The sequence below is a fragment of the Marmota marmota genome, unplaced genomic scaffold (genome assembly GCF_001458135.2).
Source record: "Marmota marmota marmota unplaced genomic scaffold, marMar, whole genome shotgun sequence".
Classification (NCBI taxonomy): domain Eukaryota; kingdom Metazoa; phylum Chordata; class Mammalia; order Rodentia; family Sciuridae; genus Marmota; species Marmota marmota.
The window spans coordinates 18,366,346-18,382,369 of NW_025999949.1; the positions used below are offsets into that span (position 1 = coordinate 18,366,346).

General features: G+C 42.1%; 1 protein-coding gene across 1 annotated transcript; it reads left to right on the forward strand.

Annotated features, from left to right (window-relative positions):
* The first annotated feature begins 1,719 nt into the window (after positions 1–1,719).
* Ccn3 (cellular communication network factor 3) lies at positions 1,720–9,177 on the forward strand. The gene is made up of 5 exons (XM_015486400.2): positions 1,720–2,125; positions 2,257–2,482; positions 3,711–3,962; positions 5,164–5,378; positions 7,575–9,177. Exons 1-5 carry the CDS (start codon positions 2,045–2,047, stop codon positions 7,869–7,871), a joined length of 1,071 nt encoding a protein of 356 aa, XP_015341886.1. The 5' UTR covers positions 1,720–2,044; the 3' UTR covers positions 7,872–9,177.
* The last annotated feature ends 6,847 nt before the right edge of the window (positions 9,178–16,024 follow it).

Genomic DNA, 16,024 nt, shown 5'->3' on the forward strand with positions numbered 1-16,024 from the left:
GGCCAAGTGGCACCATTCCCATTCAATTACTATGCAAAATACCACAGCATCCTTTCTATGAAGTCTTCCTTTAGCCAAAACTCATTTGTGTTTGGTTTCCATCACTCATAGTCAAGAGTCCTGAGTGGCAGCTTGCTTTAGCAGTGACTTCTTGACATTTGCATCCCTGTCTTCAAATGACAACTTTCTTCTCATTCTTTCCTTTCCAACACCAATGTTGTCAATTTCTCCTCATTCTGGCTTAGTCTACTCATACTCTGAAAACTTGGCCATTGCTCTTTGCCTTCCATCAGCCATGCTTGGACTTGCTTCCTGTCTAGTTTTCCAGAAAGCCAGCTTCCATTGCACAGTACATTAAAAGGGCAGTCTACCAACAGCCACTACTGAATGGGTCGAGAGCAGGGCCTGGCAATCTATACTTTTAGAAACTATACATTCTGGTTGTTTCTGATGTACAATCAGGTGGAGGCCATCTCTGGGACAGATGTCCCATGAAGCCCTTCGACTTGATAAGTATATGAATGTCCCTCTCAGGCATGAAAATTAACTGTTCTACCTCTGGTTAAGCTTTGAGTACTGCACAGTCTCATTTTCCTTGAAGAAAGCAGACTTCTCGGAAGCTTGGAAGTGCATACAGCAGTTCCAAGCTGTAGAGAGCTATCATGAAGGGGCTGGAGGTGACCTCATCCACTGGGGGCTTTTCGGGGAGAGGCCTGGTCCTTTAACAAGCTGCCTTTGATTTCCTTTGTAGATAGATGATGTAGAGGCAATTTGTTTCTTTTAAAGTCTAGATTTACATCACAGCTGTACATTTTTTCTTATAAAGAGTCTTCTTTGAGCTACCCCCAAAGAAGCTGGGCATAGTTTTGTTTTGTTCCCCCTGCCCCCAGGGAAGCAGCAAAGTTGAAGTACAAGGGGGGGAATTGTTTTTAATCCTCAAGCAATGTCACCTTTGGAGCAATAAAACTGCTCTCTCTTTCTCGTGAGAGATGACAAGCATTTCACAGCAGCCATTTTTTTGAAAGTGGTTGCCAGGTGGGAGAGGTATTCCATTGCTAAAGAATCTGCCAAGTCAAGCAAGTCCCTCCCCTACTTCGCTGAGGTTTTGACATTGGCTAAGTTGGACCAAACTTTCAAAGACTCTTGGACTTTTACATGTGCTATTTTTCAATTGGCATAATCCAGCAGGTGTTTCCCTTGACCAAGAGGAAAGCTTCTTTCTGTCATTGATTTGTGTTTTATTGTGTTTTACTTTTATTTCTACCAAACCCATGGAACTTGGGGCTTAAGACTTAGTAAAACTTGGAATGACTAGAGTCAAAAGAATTTTGCCATTTGGCCAATAGCATCCATCCCCCACCCTTACAAAGAGATTTCTTTCCTTTTCTGTTTTAACTTTTCCCCCCACTTTTTCCCCTTCTCCTCTCCCCTTTCCTCCATCCCTCCACAACACATTCAAGGAGTGCCCTAAACGGTGACAAACTCGCATGTGCTTTCCTTATGACTAAACCCCTGGGCCTCTCGCCAATCCCCCACAGATGGCCCCAAACTTCAGGCATCCCGTTAAAAGGGCCCCACATTTGCAGCCCTGGTTGGAACAGTCAGGGTGGAGGAGGGTGATGGGGAGTGGCGGTGTCTTCGTCCTGGGGGAAGGTGAAGCAACTTCCAGGAGGAAACGGGCGTTTCCTTCCCACACGCTGGTGAGCCGTGGGTCTTGGCCTCCGGGCTCCACCCAGCCCCTCCCCGCGCTCTGGGAAAAGCCAGTCGCCACACACAGGCACACGCAGGCCCGGCGCCGCGCCCTAAGGAGAGCAGCCTTAAGGCCAATTGCCATGACAACTCCGCGGTTCCTTCCACTTCCCCACCCAACGGATTCCCCCCTCCTCCCTCGCTGCAGCCAACCGGCTTGTGCGCGTCCCAGGAGCGCACTATAAAACCTGCGCCGGTGGCGCTTGCGGCTCAGCGGACCTGTGGGGAGGCGGGGAGTGCCATTCTACAGGCTGCAAAGTCTCCTCTTGGAAACGCCGGAGGAAAAATCCTGAGCATGCACAAGGTGCAGAGCATGAACCTCTTTGTGCAAAAGAGGTGCCTTTGCCTGGCCTTCCTACTCCATCTCCTGGGTCAGGTAAGTGGCACACCCCTAAAATGCCCCTGGTTACTTTACCCTCCTGGACAGCCTCTGCTCAGTCCCTGGGCTCGCTCTGCCTTCGGTTGTCCCTGCTGAAGGGTTTCTTTTTGTCTCATCACCTTCCCTAGGTCTCTGCGACTCAGCGCTGCCCTTCACCGTGCCCACGCCAGTGCCCCGAGACGCCTCCGACCTGCGCCCCGGGGGTGCGCGCGGTGCTGGACGGTTGCTCCTGCTGTCTAGTGTGCGCCCGCCAGCGCGGAGAGAGCTGCTCGGAGCTGAAGCCTTGCGATCAGAGCAGCGGACTGTACTGCGACCGTAGCGCCGACCCCAGCAACCAGACTGGCATCTGCATGGGTAACCTGCCCCCTCTGTCGCTTGACTTCTTCTCTCCCAAGCTAGCAGGAGCGTTTTCCCCACCTCCTCTCCTCTTATTCCCTTTCCCAAAGGGTGATAAGCAAATAATAATAATGCAATAAGAGATGTTTATGGAGCACTTAGTGCTTGCCATGCAAGGTCCGAGGGGGCTTGGGGCTTTGGGGAGCGCCAGAAGCTACAGAGAAAACCTGCCCACGGAGGTGAGAAGCATTCATCACTTGCTTCCCTAGAGAAGAATCTAAATGGAGTGGACCACAGGGAACGAAGTAGGGTTAAGGACCAGTGAAATCATTTCCTTTGGACATTTCCAGAGGGACAATTTGGATATGATGGAAAGCTGGGCTCACTCATGGGCTTACAGTTCCCCACCTGCAGCCCAGCAGGTTTGTTTTCACACCTGTAATTGTCCTATTAAAGCCAAAGCAGCTTCTAGTCTCCTGGGAGGACGATGTAAACCCTGTCTGGGTTGCGTGTAAAGTAAAATTCAGGCAACCAGCCAATCCAGGCTTGTGAAATTTAATCAATTGGGGTTCAGTTTCCCTCGTGGTGCACCACCATACTCGGAGGTTGTCTCTGCCTTCCTGGATACCAGGGCTTGAAGTCGCTTTACAGTTTTTTCTCTAAGCCAATGATTTATTGTGCTTCAATGTCAACGAATCTTAATGCTCTTTATTTGACTAGTAAATAACCTCTTTGCAGAATATGAAGTGCATTTTCTTCCTTTTTAAGTCTAAAGTACTGAAGTAGAAGAATCAGAGATGGTTCTTGTGAAATGACTGTCATTGGGGACAACAGTGTGTCAAGAACAACTCACAATTGCTCTTCCTTTTTTTTGTTCTATCTTATAAATGAAAAAGTTGGGGTGGGGGACAAATAATCTCAAAAGGAAGCAGAGAATACTTCAGAAGCCATTTGTCAGCTTATTTATCTTGGCAGTACTGAGTTTACAGTTTTACACACCTCTTTCCCCATTCAAAAGGACTAGGTAAATGTAGCAGGACTAGATGGTCTTGGAGGTTTCCTCTTGCTCTGGGAGGACTCCATGAAGACATCTGTCTCCTGGAGATGCATCAGAAACCAGATCACCTGAAATAGAAAAGGAAAGACTTCGGAACATGTCCTCCAAATTTCACATAGCTCTCTCAGTGAACTGTGTTATTGTTTTTCTCTCTCTTCTTCCCTCTGTGTTGCTCCCGCAATATTCTAGTGCTAGAAGGAGACAACTGTGTGTTCGATGGGGTAATTTATCGCAGCGGAGAGAAGTTTGAGCCAAACTGCCAATATCACTGCACCTGTAGAGACGGACAGATTGGCTGTGTGCCCCGGTGTCAGCTGGATGTGCTACTGCCTGGTCCTGACTGCCCAGCTCCCAGAAAAGTTGCTGTGCCTGGAGAGTGCTGTGAAAAGTGGACCTGTGGCCCCAATGAGAAGGGGACATTGGGAGGCCTTGCCCTTCCAGGTGAGCCATTCGGTATACTCAGGAATGGTCACGGCACAGGGTGAATGCAAGCACAAATCACATGCATTGTTTGGGTTTGGGATGAGAAGCTGGCCCGGTTTCTGGCCATTCTGCTATAGATTCCAGATTGTCCACTGAGATTAAATGCACCATGTCTTTCAATCCAAACTAAGTTACTGAAGTGTGCACACAACTTTTCCTAAAGAGGACCTGAAAAATTCAGTCGCTATTTTTTTTTTCTGTCTTATGACTACTATTTATATTTTAGTCCATTCATCCAACTTGACCCTTATTAGCACTATGAGGATAAAAGTAAGAATCCTCCTTTTCTGGATTCTGCATACCACCTGTGTTTTCTTGGAACCAGCCTCCCTAAGGAATGCTACTCCTCCTGATGCAGTGGTCACAGAGAAATACCATCTTTCCAGATGCTGTAGAAAGGGCCAAGTGACACTTCAGGAACTTTATTTTGCATTACTTTTTATTTCCTTATATATTACATAGTTTGAGGATGGAGAGATCTCAAGAGACAGTAGAGAATATTTTAGGAGCCATTAATCAACCACATTATTTATATTGGCAGAATCCACAGTTTTTCAGTATTTCTGAGGTCAGAAATTATCAGACATGTCTTGCTGATAGGAAAACTGCCTTGCAGAACAGATATTCCCCCAAGCCATGTATATTAAGTTTTGAGATGGAACTGTTTGTGATCAGAGTCCAGCGGTGTGTGTGTGTGTATATCTCCCAGAACCCAAACAACCAGTTCTACCTACTAAAAGCATTGCTTTTATCATTATTTTGACTTGGCCAATTCTATTACTCATCACGATTAAAACTTTCTCACAATCCTTTTTATGTACAAAATCATATGGAAACACTGCAGCTTATGGAATAGTTTCCAATTCTGTACTGTTCTATAGTCTTAAAACTGGTAAACTTTAAAAAGACAAGTTAGCCTAAGTTTCTTAAGGTCTGGTTGGACAGTTATTCTGCAGAGATTTCTTGAAGTCTTACAATGTGGCAGGCATGGTGCTACCTAGAAAGGTTTACAGATAATTTCATTTCTGTGCCTTCAGAGCACCTGTGTTCATTAGGTACAAAATTTAATGAGATCCACTTCGTAATGTTGGCTTAAAGGAGCACTCTTTGATCCCTACATTTTCCCCAAGATAGCTGTCTTTCTTTATCCATCCCCTAGCCTACAGGCCGGAAGCCACCGTAGGAGTTGAAGTCTCCGACTCGAGTATCAACTGCATTGAGCAGACCACAGAGTGGAGTGCATGTTCCAAGAGCTGTGGAATGGGTCTTTCCACCAGAGTCACCAACAGGAATCGTCAGTGTGAGATGGTGAAGCAGTCTCGGCTCTGCATGGTGCGGCCCTGTGAACAAGAGCCTGAGCAACCAACAGATAAGGTAGGAACCTGCCATCATGAAAGCAGTGGCCTTGCCTTCTGGGAGCCTGGGCTTCAGCAAGTCGCTTGTAATACTAGTTGACTCAGGTTGTCTCTAGTTGGGCATTAATCCCAGAGAAAAGGCAGCGAGGTTCCTGAATGCAGACCAAGTAGCTTCTTTTTCCCCCTTTTTTAATGTATTTAAATACCCCCAAGCAACCTACAGCAGATCTACAGGAAAAGAGGGAAGAGCTAGACAACTGTAATACTTTCACCAATAGAAAATGGCCCCGAAGATCCCTTTCCATTCCTGGAGAAAATTCACTACCCCGTCATCAAACACAACTGATTTGAAAGAGGTCAGCTCTGACTGCAGTTTCCTTCACCTCTTAGGTTCAATCAGCATGAAACACATTGGTGGGGACTGTGTCTGCTTACTCTTCCCCAAAATGCCCAGCACCCTACCTGGAACACAGGGTGTGCATTATCAACTATTGTTGATGAATACATGAATGAGTGTCTGGGAATTACTGTCGGTATTTGTTAAAGCCTAGTGGAAACAGTACACTTGCCATCATAAGGCAACATGTGAGCCAAGTGAAACAGTGCATTTCTTTCCTTTTTTTTTTTTTTTGTTGGAATTCTGTCAGCTCAGTGTGTTAACTCTGAGTGTAAGGCATGCAGATCCGAAGCTCTGATTGGTTCATGATGACATCACAGGCCCTGTTACCAGAGCCCTACATCAGAAAAATGTAATACCTAAATTGAACCATTCTATGGACAAACCTAATGCCAAAATAAAACAGCCCTCAGAAATTCAAGATTGACATATCTCTACACAGAGGCAGGATCATCTAATGCTTAAGGCTACAACTCTACAGCCAGACAGCTTGGCTTTAAATCCCACTTTCAGCATGAACTAGCTGGGTGATCTTGGAAAATTTCCTTAACCTCTCAACCTGAATTCCTTCCCCCATATAATGGGGTCATTGAAAGTGTCTACCTCAAGGTTAGCAGAAAGATTAAGCAGAATGAATTTGCCAAGTGCTGAGCATAGATTAAATATTCTGTTAACAGTAGCCATCATTACTTAAAATTTCAACTTACTAATAAAATAAAAGAGTCCCTAGAGGTTGCATTAGTTATATGGCTATTTAGCCATATGATTCTTTGAGGTCCATCCTAACATCATGTTGCTTCTATCACTTCAAAAGAACTCCTAAAAATATCTTTTCTAGAAAATTATACCCTAAAAGATGCATCTCCCCACACTTGGGAAACATACATGTAATAGCCATGTTTATTTAACCCACACAAGCAGTCACACATTTATACACACATACTCACACATACACAAACACACATATACTGCCCCATGGGGATGCTTTGAGCATCTTTTTGTAGATGTTGACAAAAATTTATGCTAGACATTAAAATTTTAAACATGCAAAAAAAGGAAGCCTTTCAATAGTTTCAAGGACATAATGGCTACTTTATTAAATAAGGTCTTTCCATCTTCTAAAATTTGGCATTTTCAATTGTTTCTTTTTCACAAAATTAGTACTTTGAACCTCATTTAACATTGCAAGGTATTATATTTAAGATGTTTATTTATACTGTACATATGTCATAAAAGTTCTAGAAAGTTGTTTGAAATCTAGGGAAGTACAAACATAATAATCATTTTTCCCTTATTCTTCAGTGAGACGGTGGCTTTTAGAGTGTACTCCCCAGACCGGTAGCAGCATCTAAAAACTTGTTAGCAAATTTGTGGGCCCCACATCAGAGGTACTGAATCTGAAACTCTGGAAATGAGACCCAGCAGTCTGTGTGTTAACACTCCCAGGAAATGATTCTGTAGCACACTAGGTTTTGAGATCATCTGATCAAAGAGAATTTAGAGTCTATTCACCCCATAAGCTGTTCCTAGAAAAGTGATCAGGGGAGAACTCTGGCAAATCCACAGCTTAAGAATTGAAGTAGGAAATAAAACAGTCCATTCTCTGCTGAAAATCAACACCAAGGTTCCTCATTATCCAGTTTATTTAAGGAATCTTAAATTAATTCTCCACTTACTTCACATTGATGAGAAAGTATCTTAAATCCCATCATCTTCAAGTTTCCTGAGGTCATCATATAGTGGAAAGAACTGGCTTTGTAATAAACTGTCCATCAGAGGCGTGGTCATCATTCCTCATATCACTCCTTTTCTTCTTAGAAAGGAAAAAAGTGTCTCCGCACCAAGAAATCACTCAAAGCCATCCACCTGCAGTTCAAGAACTGCACCAGCCTGCACACCTATAAGCCCAGGTTCTGTGGAGTCTGCAGCGATGGCCGTTGCTGCACACCCCACAACACCAAAACCATCCAGGTGGAGTTCCAGTGCTCCCCAGGGCAAATCATCAAGAAACCAGTCATGGTCATCGGAACCTGTACCTGTCACACCAACTGTCCTCAGAACAATGAGGCCTTCCTCCAGGAGCTGGAGCTGAAGACCAGCAGAGGGGAAATGTAATGTGGCCCTCAAGAAGCCCACCTGCAGAGGCAAACTGTAGCTGCTGCATGACCCGTCGTCAAATGAGTATAAGAAAAACAATGAAGAACCATTACTGCATCCTTGAGTCCTATGTATTTTTCTGTGATCATATGAGGTCATTTATGTCTGTCTTTTATAATGAAAATATTTCAGCTGTAAACTTGGAATCAAGGTAAGCTCAGGATATGGCCTAGGGATGACTTACTTTCCTGTGGTGTTTATTACAAATGCAAATTTATATCAATTTAAGTCAGATACCTGATTTACTTTGTAGACTATACCATGTTCATTCATTTTACGTTGTTTTGTGCATTTGTACAATTCCTAGAAAATGCCATTGTAGTGAATGACATAGTGAAGTTGAGGCTCATACTGGACATGCTGTCGTACAAGTATTTCACCATATATTGAAGTTTGACTTGAGGGTTCTCTATTGGGCTCCCTTTTGGGGTAGGGCAACTCTGCACTTCCAAGCCCAAGAGCCAAGGAAAACTTCAACTCTGCAAAGTGAAGTCAGAGATTCTTAATTTCCTATTTAACTGTACACTAGAAAGCATGCTGTTATCTACAGTAATGAACTCTTTGTTAATGAAGTGGACTGGTGTCATGAACTTTCTCCATTTCCAACAAATTGACTCCTTTCTGTTTGAAAGAAGCTAAACAGAAAACTCCCAATATAGAGATGACTAAGCCTCAGCAGCCTTCATACATTTGCCTCCTGGAGGCTGCTGAGGCTCAATAACTTTTTTTTAGAATTCAGCAGAGATGGAGGAGACCAGCAGGGAACCTCTCATCAGTAAGTAAACTGAGGCAACTCATTCCCAAAGCACTTTATTACAACCTCTGATGATTTTCAAATGTGCTTTCAGGAACTTTGAAAAAGAACAAAATCAATGCAACCCTGTTGGTGAGAAACCACAGATTTTATGAGAGTTCACAATTATTGTTGACATGCCCAACACACATCACTGGGTCATAATTATTAAAACTCATGAACAAGATACATGTGTATATACACATGCACCTAATAGGTCAGGTTTAATGAGACAGGCTTCAAAATTAAATCTTTATACATTTCTCTAATGTCACCATATGTGTTCCACTCTTCTCCTTTAAAATATTTATAAAAATGTAAATTATAGATTTTTGTAAAGTGTTCTTTTACACTTCTCTACTTTTCAGACATGACTAAAAGTACATGTTATTGGTGTGTGATTCTGGTATGACTTTTGTGCTTAGAAATTTAACATTGTTGCTCATTGAAAATAAAAATTGATGAATTTAATAGGACATCAGTCAGAAGCATCTATTGAAAGGCAAATGGGTATTTTGGGGCAAGCCTATAACCTCTTATCTGAAGGGAACCAACTGCTCTAACAGGTTAGGCCTCAAGTATTCACCACACCCTTTACAAAAGCCATGATTTTTTTTTCCTGGACATCCCACTAGATAACTCTCTCTATATATATATTGAAATTTGAACTTGTCTGGCCAAACCCAATTCACCTCCCTGGCTTCCTTATCTAATTAAAAGTCTCTCCATCCTCCCAATTACCCAGCGGAAACTATTAGCATTCTCTTACCACATGCCCAGAAAAGCAAAACAGCTGCTCATCCAGATTCACCAATGCTGTATCCACAAATTCAACCAGCCAAGAATAGAAAATATTAGGAAAAACAAATGATATGTTGTTGCTGATGTGAACTGCGTGGCCTACAATATTTACACCAGTACTGAACATGTACAGACATTTTGTTGTCATTATTCCCTAAACAATACAATATAACAATTATTTACACAGGGTTCACATAGTGTTGGGCATTACAGGTAACCTAGAGATAACTTAAGATATGGAGAAGAAGGTGCATAAATTATGGGCAAATGCAATAGATTTTGTATAGGAGGCTTGAGCATCTGCAGATTATGACTTCCACAAGGGGCCCTGGGACCAATCTCCCTGGGAACTGAGACACAATTGTATTTCCAGTGATGATGCAGAGCAGAACGATGACCAGAGCTGCCATCTGGAAAACGTGAGACCCACACTCAGAGTTTTGTTTTCTGAAGTTTCTGAATGGTGCAGTGTGAATACATAGTACTTTCATAATTAAACAACAACCAAAATAATGTTTTCCTTTTCCCAACTTTACTTCCTCTGTCTACAGGTTCCTCCCCATCCATCTCTATGGCTAGTTTTTGTTGTCTTTAAGATAAACAGGAAAGCAAATTGGACCAAAAGTTTATCCATGGGAAACTATCAAGGACACCTTGAATTTACTACACACCTATGTTGCTCTGAGCACTTCACTCATTTAATTTGTATAGTAACCCTATGAAATAGATACTCTTTATAACCCCAGGATACTAATGAGAAAACTTTAAAAGTTGAAAGGTATAGACTATGGCCAGGCCTGGTGGTGCAAGCCTGTAATCCCAGTGGCTCAGGAGGCTGAGGCAGGAGGATCTTGAGTTCAAAGCCAGCCTCAGCAAAAGCAAGGCACTAAGCAACTCAGTGAGACCCTGTCTCTACATAAAAATACAAAATAGGGCTGGGGATGTGGCTCAGTGGTCAAGTGCCCCTGAGTTCAATTCCTGATACAAAAAAAAAAAGGTATAGACTATGAAAAGAGTAATTTATTTTTATTCAAAATTATGTCAACATCAATGAAAAGAGGCTCAGGAAAGAATGTACAAAATACTATTAATGATTATGACAGGTCTCATACTATTATCCTTTCCTTTCTTATGATTTCTTTTCTAACTTTCTTCAAAATGAACATACTATCTTTATAAGCAGAAAAAAAATTAAGGATGAATTGAGATGTCCTTTCAAGACTCATTTCCTTTGCAACTTTCCTCACTCATGTGGAGTTCACCACCCCTTGCAACATTGAAAATATTTACCAATACATTCATTTTATTCATGCCACAAATACTTGCTGGTTGCTTCTCTGCGCCCAGCGTTGTTTTAGGTACTAGGAACACAGCCAAGAAGAAATAAACTGAACACATTGTCCCCTTCTTTCTGTTATTTATACTATTGGGGAAGGAAGGCAAAAAGACATTAAATAAAAACATAAATATCAAATAGTGAATAAATATATACTATGATCTAAATGAGGTGAGAGAACACTTCTGGGTGGCTAATTTAGCTTGAGATAGTCAAAAAAGTTGTTTCTAACGAGAAGACATTTTCTATGAATAACAAAGAAGAAGAGAGAGAACCTTCCAGTTAGAGGTAACAGCTAGTGCAAAACAAATAAACCTGCAACATGGAAAACACACGTGGCTCAAGCACAGAGTCTAAGGGAGAGGGAAGCAATACCTTGCTCCTAAGGAGGAGAGCTTGCTTCTGTCATCAAAGCTTTCACATTTTTTTCCCCAACTGATTATTTATACTCTCCATACAAGCATAATTGAGTCCAGTGTCTTGGTCTTCTTCCTATCTGCCCAAGTCCCTGATACACGGCATGAATGGTCTTTGCATTGATAAAAGACAGAATGTTCTTTGAAATAAATGTGAGGCTTTTAAACTTTCATTTGCATGATCACTGTTCCTCTCCAACATACACAAACACACACACGTACGCATTCCTGAAATTATAAGTAAAGACTGCTGTGTTGAGCCAGTTTTTTATTTCTGTGACCAAAATACCTGACAAGAACAGCTTAGAGGAGGAAAGATTTATTTTGGCTCATGATTCCAGAGGTTCAGTCAGCTGGCTCTAAGGCAGAAATATCATGGCGGAAGGGTGTGGTGGAGGAAAACTGTTCGCTCAAGGCAACCCAGAAGCAGAGGAAGAGGAGGGGCTAGGGAGAAGGTAAACCCTTCCAGGGCTTGACCCCCGTGACCTACTTCCTCCAACTCGAGGTCCCACCTGCCAGCAGTCCATTCATCCATCAGTAGATTGATCCATCAAATGAGGTGGTCAGAGCCCTCATGATCCAATCATCGCCTACAAGGTCCACCTCTGAACACATGAGACTTTGGGGAACTTTTCAGATGAAAAACATAACCATTGGAAAAAAAAATGTGGTCTGATGTACAAATATCCGCAAAGTTCAGAACATTCTAGTAATATAGCAAGGACAGTGAAACTGACTAAGCAGAGTATAGGCTGCAGGAAGCATAGGTTGAGAGTTATTCAAGTTTGGGATTAAACACTAAGCTTACTCTTTCCCAACTGTGGGATATTGGGTGATGTTCCCAGTCCCTGCGTCTCAGTTTCCTCACCTGTAAGATGAGACCATATATATTGATGTGGTGACCAACTGCTGTAATTTGTCCTCAACTGAGATGATCCTGGGGACTTAGGACTTCCATGTAGAAAGTCAGGACATTCCCAGGAAAACTGAGACAAACTGATCATTCTAAATACTAACTAGACAGTGCTATGTTGTGTGCTCACAAGCACTTAATTCTGCCTGGCACATAGTAGGCCTCCTGCAAGTGACAGGCCTACAGTTTCTGGCAGAACCAAGCACTGCCCCTAATTCAGTGTAGTTAGTATACAGAGGTAGATGCAGTTGACCTCATTTTTATTAGGAAAGATAAAGAGATGGGGAAAAGTTAATGACCTATTAAGGACACAAAGAGTGAAGGAGCTAGGATTCAAACTCAGGGTCTGCTTAGCTCAGAGCCAAAGCTCTTTCCTTTTCACAGTGCCACAGCCACTGAGGCCAAGGATATTTTCAGCAACCAAAACAATTCCAACAGTTCTCATTTTTGTGCTATTTTCCCAAACTATAAATGTTCTCTTTTAGAAACAGCATTGCAAAGTAGTGAGACTGTTGAGATCATTCTGTGAATGTGAAGTTTTGAGAGCATTTAATCGCTGGTATGGTGATAAGGCACATTTCATTGAAAATTATCATCAAAAATTATGTGGGGATTTTTCTTTTCTTTTTCCACACAAGGATTCAATTAAACAATGAGGCAAGGACATCTTTGACTACACAAGGAGATAATTTGTCACATACATATCTTCACTTGATGAGATTATCAATGAAGCTTTTGATGGAGATTACTGGGCGGTATTCAATTTCTCTCTGAATGACTTCCTTGTAGGTACACGTTGTCATGCTTCTGAATGGGTTTCACTCCAAAATGCTCAATATCATAAGTCAAATCATCAAAACAGTATGTGCTTTTGGCTGTGTGCTATTGAGCTCGGTTTGAAGATCCATTATTGTTGGAAATGCATTCATCTTAACCACATCACATGATTCTTGCAGGCACTGCTATGCTGGCTTGACCACAGAGGGTTCACAAAATTCAATTACCACTTCAATAACACTGCTGGCACTTGCTGAACTCTGAATAATGAAGAATTCTCTGCTGCCTTCCAGCTGAGGACTGTAAATTACTGTTACATTAAGCCAGCTGTTCCAAGGATAATCAGGAGGTGCGAGGGGTAAGGATGGCAATGTTCTGCCAGTGTTTCTAAAAAATGTGTGTCTTTCTCACTAGGACAAGAAAGCGACGATCTGAATTTTAGCCCAGGAAACTGTGGAAAAGAATATACAGTTGCGTTCTAATGGCAGAATTTCACAGAAGAACAGCCCTCTAGTTCTACAGGAAGGAGCTTGGAAATAAATATTTTATAATCCAAGAAGAAGATGTTGCTTGGACTTATATTTTATTAGCAAAATATGAGAAGCCAGGCTCTGCTTGTAATATAAATTCAGAAGTTTGGAAGAGGTTACAAAGTTCTTAACTTGGGTTAAATATGGGTCAATATGCTCCACGCTGACCCAGATTTGTCCTGATGAAACAAGGCCACCCACAAGATCATTGGGGGACCTTGGCACAGAAGGGCCCAGTTAATGGACTTTCTAGTTCCTCTGAAAGTTCAGCAGAGAGAATCTTCTCTGTTCATTTGTAGAACATCACAGCCCCCAAGAAAGGGGACAAAACCTAAACTTCAGAATCTCCCCAAATTTCACATCATTGCATTTCATATCAGGGTTTAAGAAACAACTTGAAGGCTTCCTGTCTGGAGCCCTTCTGCCCTCAACACAGCTGACCACTCCCTCTTTGTGCTCAAGAATTTCTTCTAACAATTACCATCATAGTCTCTGAAACACCATATCTCTCTTATTTGCTTTCATGTTTTTCTCCCACAAGAGAGAAAAACATAATCGCAGGGACCACGTTTGATTTCCTTCCCCCATGCTTCACACAGTGCTTCTCAAACTTTTCCAGCAGAACTTCACAGGTTCTCAGGGGAAGGTCAGCTGCTTCCTCGAGTCCTTCTGTGGCAGGCATGTGGAAGGAGAGGCTGTTGTACCTACTAAGCACATACTCAGAAGATTCCCAAATACACAGAGGTAGAGGTTTCAGAAACCTCTCCTTAAGTCCTCATTTATTAAAGATCCATCAAGTCCCTAAGCTGATGTTCAGTGGCTTATTCAAAGGCGTGATGTGGTGCTCTTTTTACGCTTGCAGGAGGCCTCAAGCTGTATTGTCCTCTAGCCTCCTTGTTGCTATCTTACCCGAATGTCTGCCCTTCCTTAACTTTGTTTTTGTAATCTTATTTATCATTCAAACCCTCCACAACATGCTACTTGCCAAGCTTCCACAATCCCCACCATTCCTCTTCCATGGAGGTAAAAATATGGTAGAAGAACATTAGCAAACAAAGTACCTGGAGCAGCAAGTTCAAGCTGTGTCCTAGCTGCTTATCTTTGGGGTTTCTCTGTTCACAAGATGAGGAGGTTCAATTCATCAACTTCTGTGGCCCCGTCCACATTAACACTTATGGGGACACGCTGAATGTCATGCACTTGCAAAGATTTTTATAATCTTATTTTTCTTCACAATAACCCTCCAAGATGAGAACTATTTTCCCATTTATAGATGAGACTACTGAGGCTTCAAACCCAAAGGTGCCCGACTGCAGAGCCCAAACTCTCTGTAGCATGACATAGGGCCAGCATGCAAGTGTTGGAGGTGCCCTTCCTCCTTTATTATCGTTTCTCATAACAAGAATATTAAAAACCTTATTGTAATAGAAGTGCTTCTGGGTTTTAGATTGACTTTCCCAATTATATCACTGCAAAAATGATGTCAGAGATAATATTGCCTCTTCCCTGGGAATCACCCTACCTTTCTTCCAAATGTCTATTGAATTATGGGAGTAAATGAAGAGTCAAGTAGGGCAGCTCTCAAGACTAGAAGACAGAGTGATAGTAGAAAAGGCTAACTTCATCCAATATACTTAGGCCTTTGTGCCTCACCAAAGAAGAGGATTCTTGAAAGAAGGATACTTCCAATGAATTCTTTGTATTTTCTTAATATTCTCTTATTCCATCTGCAAAAGTTTTATTAAGGCCTACATTCCAATGTCCAATCTGTTCTCTCAGATAACTCTACCCCTTGCCAGCAAAGCTCCTCGATCTCACTTTGATGTTTACAAACTCAAGGGTAACAGGCACTGGCCCAAGTCAGCAGAGCTTCACCTCTTCACGTGGTGCTGTCTGACTTATGAGACCAGGACTAGATCAGAGTCCAGAGAATGAGACACACAGTGAATGTTTCCTTTTCAGACCTAAGGCGGGTCAGCTGATAGCTTCCTGAATTTACCTAAGAAGGGAGAATACCTCAAGGAAAAGATTGGTTGGGTTTTTTGTTTGTTTGTTTGTTTTGTTTTGTTTTGTTTTTCCTCAGAAACAAGGCAAACCAAAACCAGTAAAATACAGCCTCTTCTGGTATCATGAAAAATGCTTTGTCTTCTTTTGGTATGACTTTGACCTCATCCTAGAATTATTGAAGGAAGAAATTTCAAGGCCTTCTTAGGTCTGATGTACATTCTGCCTTCCTGGTGGGGTAGCTCCAATTCTTATTAGATTGGTTTCCATCCCAAATAGCCATACACACTATCTCATTCAATGCTCATAACCACCTATTAATTTTCTGCCCATTAGACTCCTTAAGATCACTGAAGCACTTTCTGATTATAATGATTCTGGCATTTGAGAGAAAAACACAATCTGTAAGCTCAAAAGAAATAATTTATAATAAGTTCACTTGCACTATCAATCATGTTTCCCACAAATGACTTAAGCATTTAATCGTCTTGCTTTCCCAAAGAAATAGAAAGAATCACAGTGGTTGTGTGGCTTTTGTCCT

Bases quoted from the DNA above. Each gene is read 5' to 3' on its own strand.
- Ccn3 (XM_015486400.2), top strand. From the start codon at position 2,045: ATGCACAAGGTGCAGAGCATGAACCTCTTTGTGCAAAAGAGGTGCCTT. The intron at 2,126-2,256 runs GTAAGTGGCACA...CACCTTCCCTAG, and splicing joins TACTCCATCTCCTGGGTCAG to GTCTCTGCGACTCAGCGCTG. The intron at 3,963-5,163 runs GTGAGCCATTCG...TCCATCCCCTAG, and splicing joins GGGAGGCCTTGCCCTTCCAG to CCTACAGGCCGGAAGCCACC.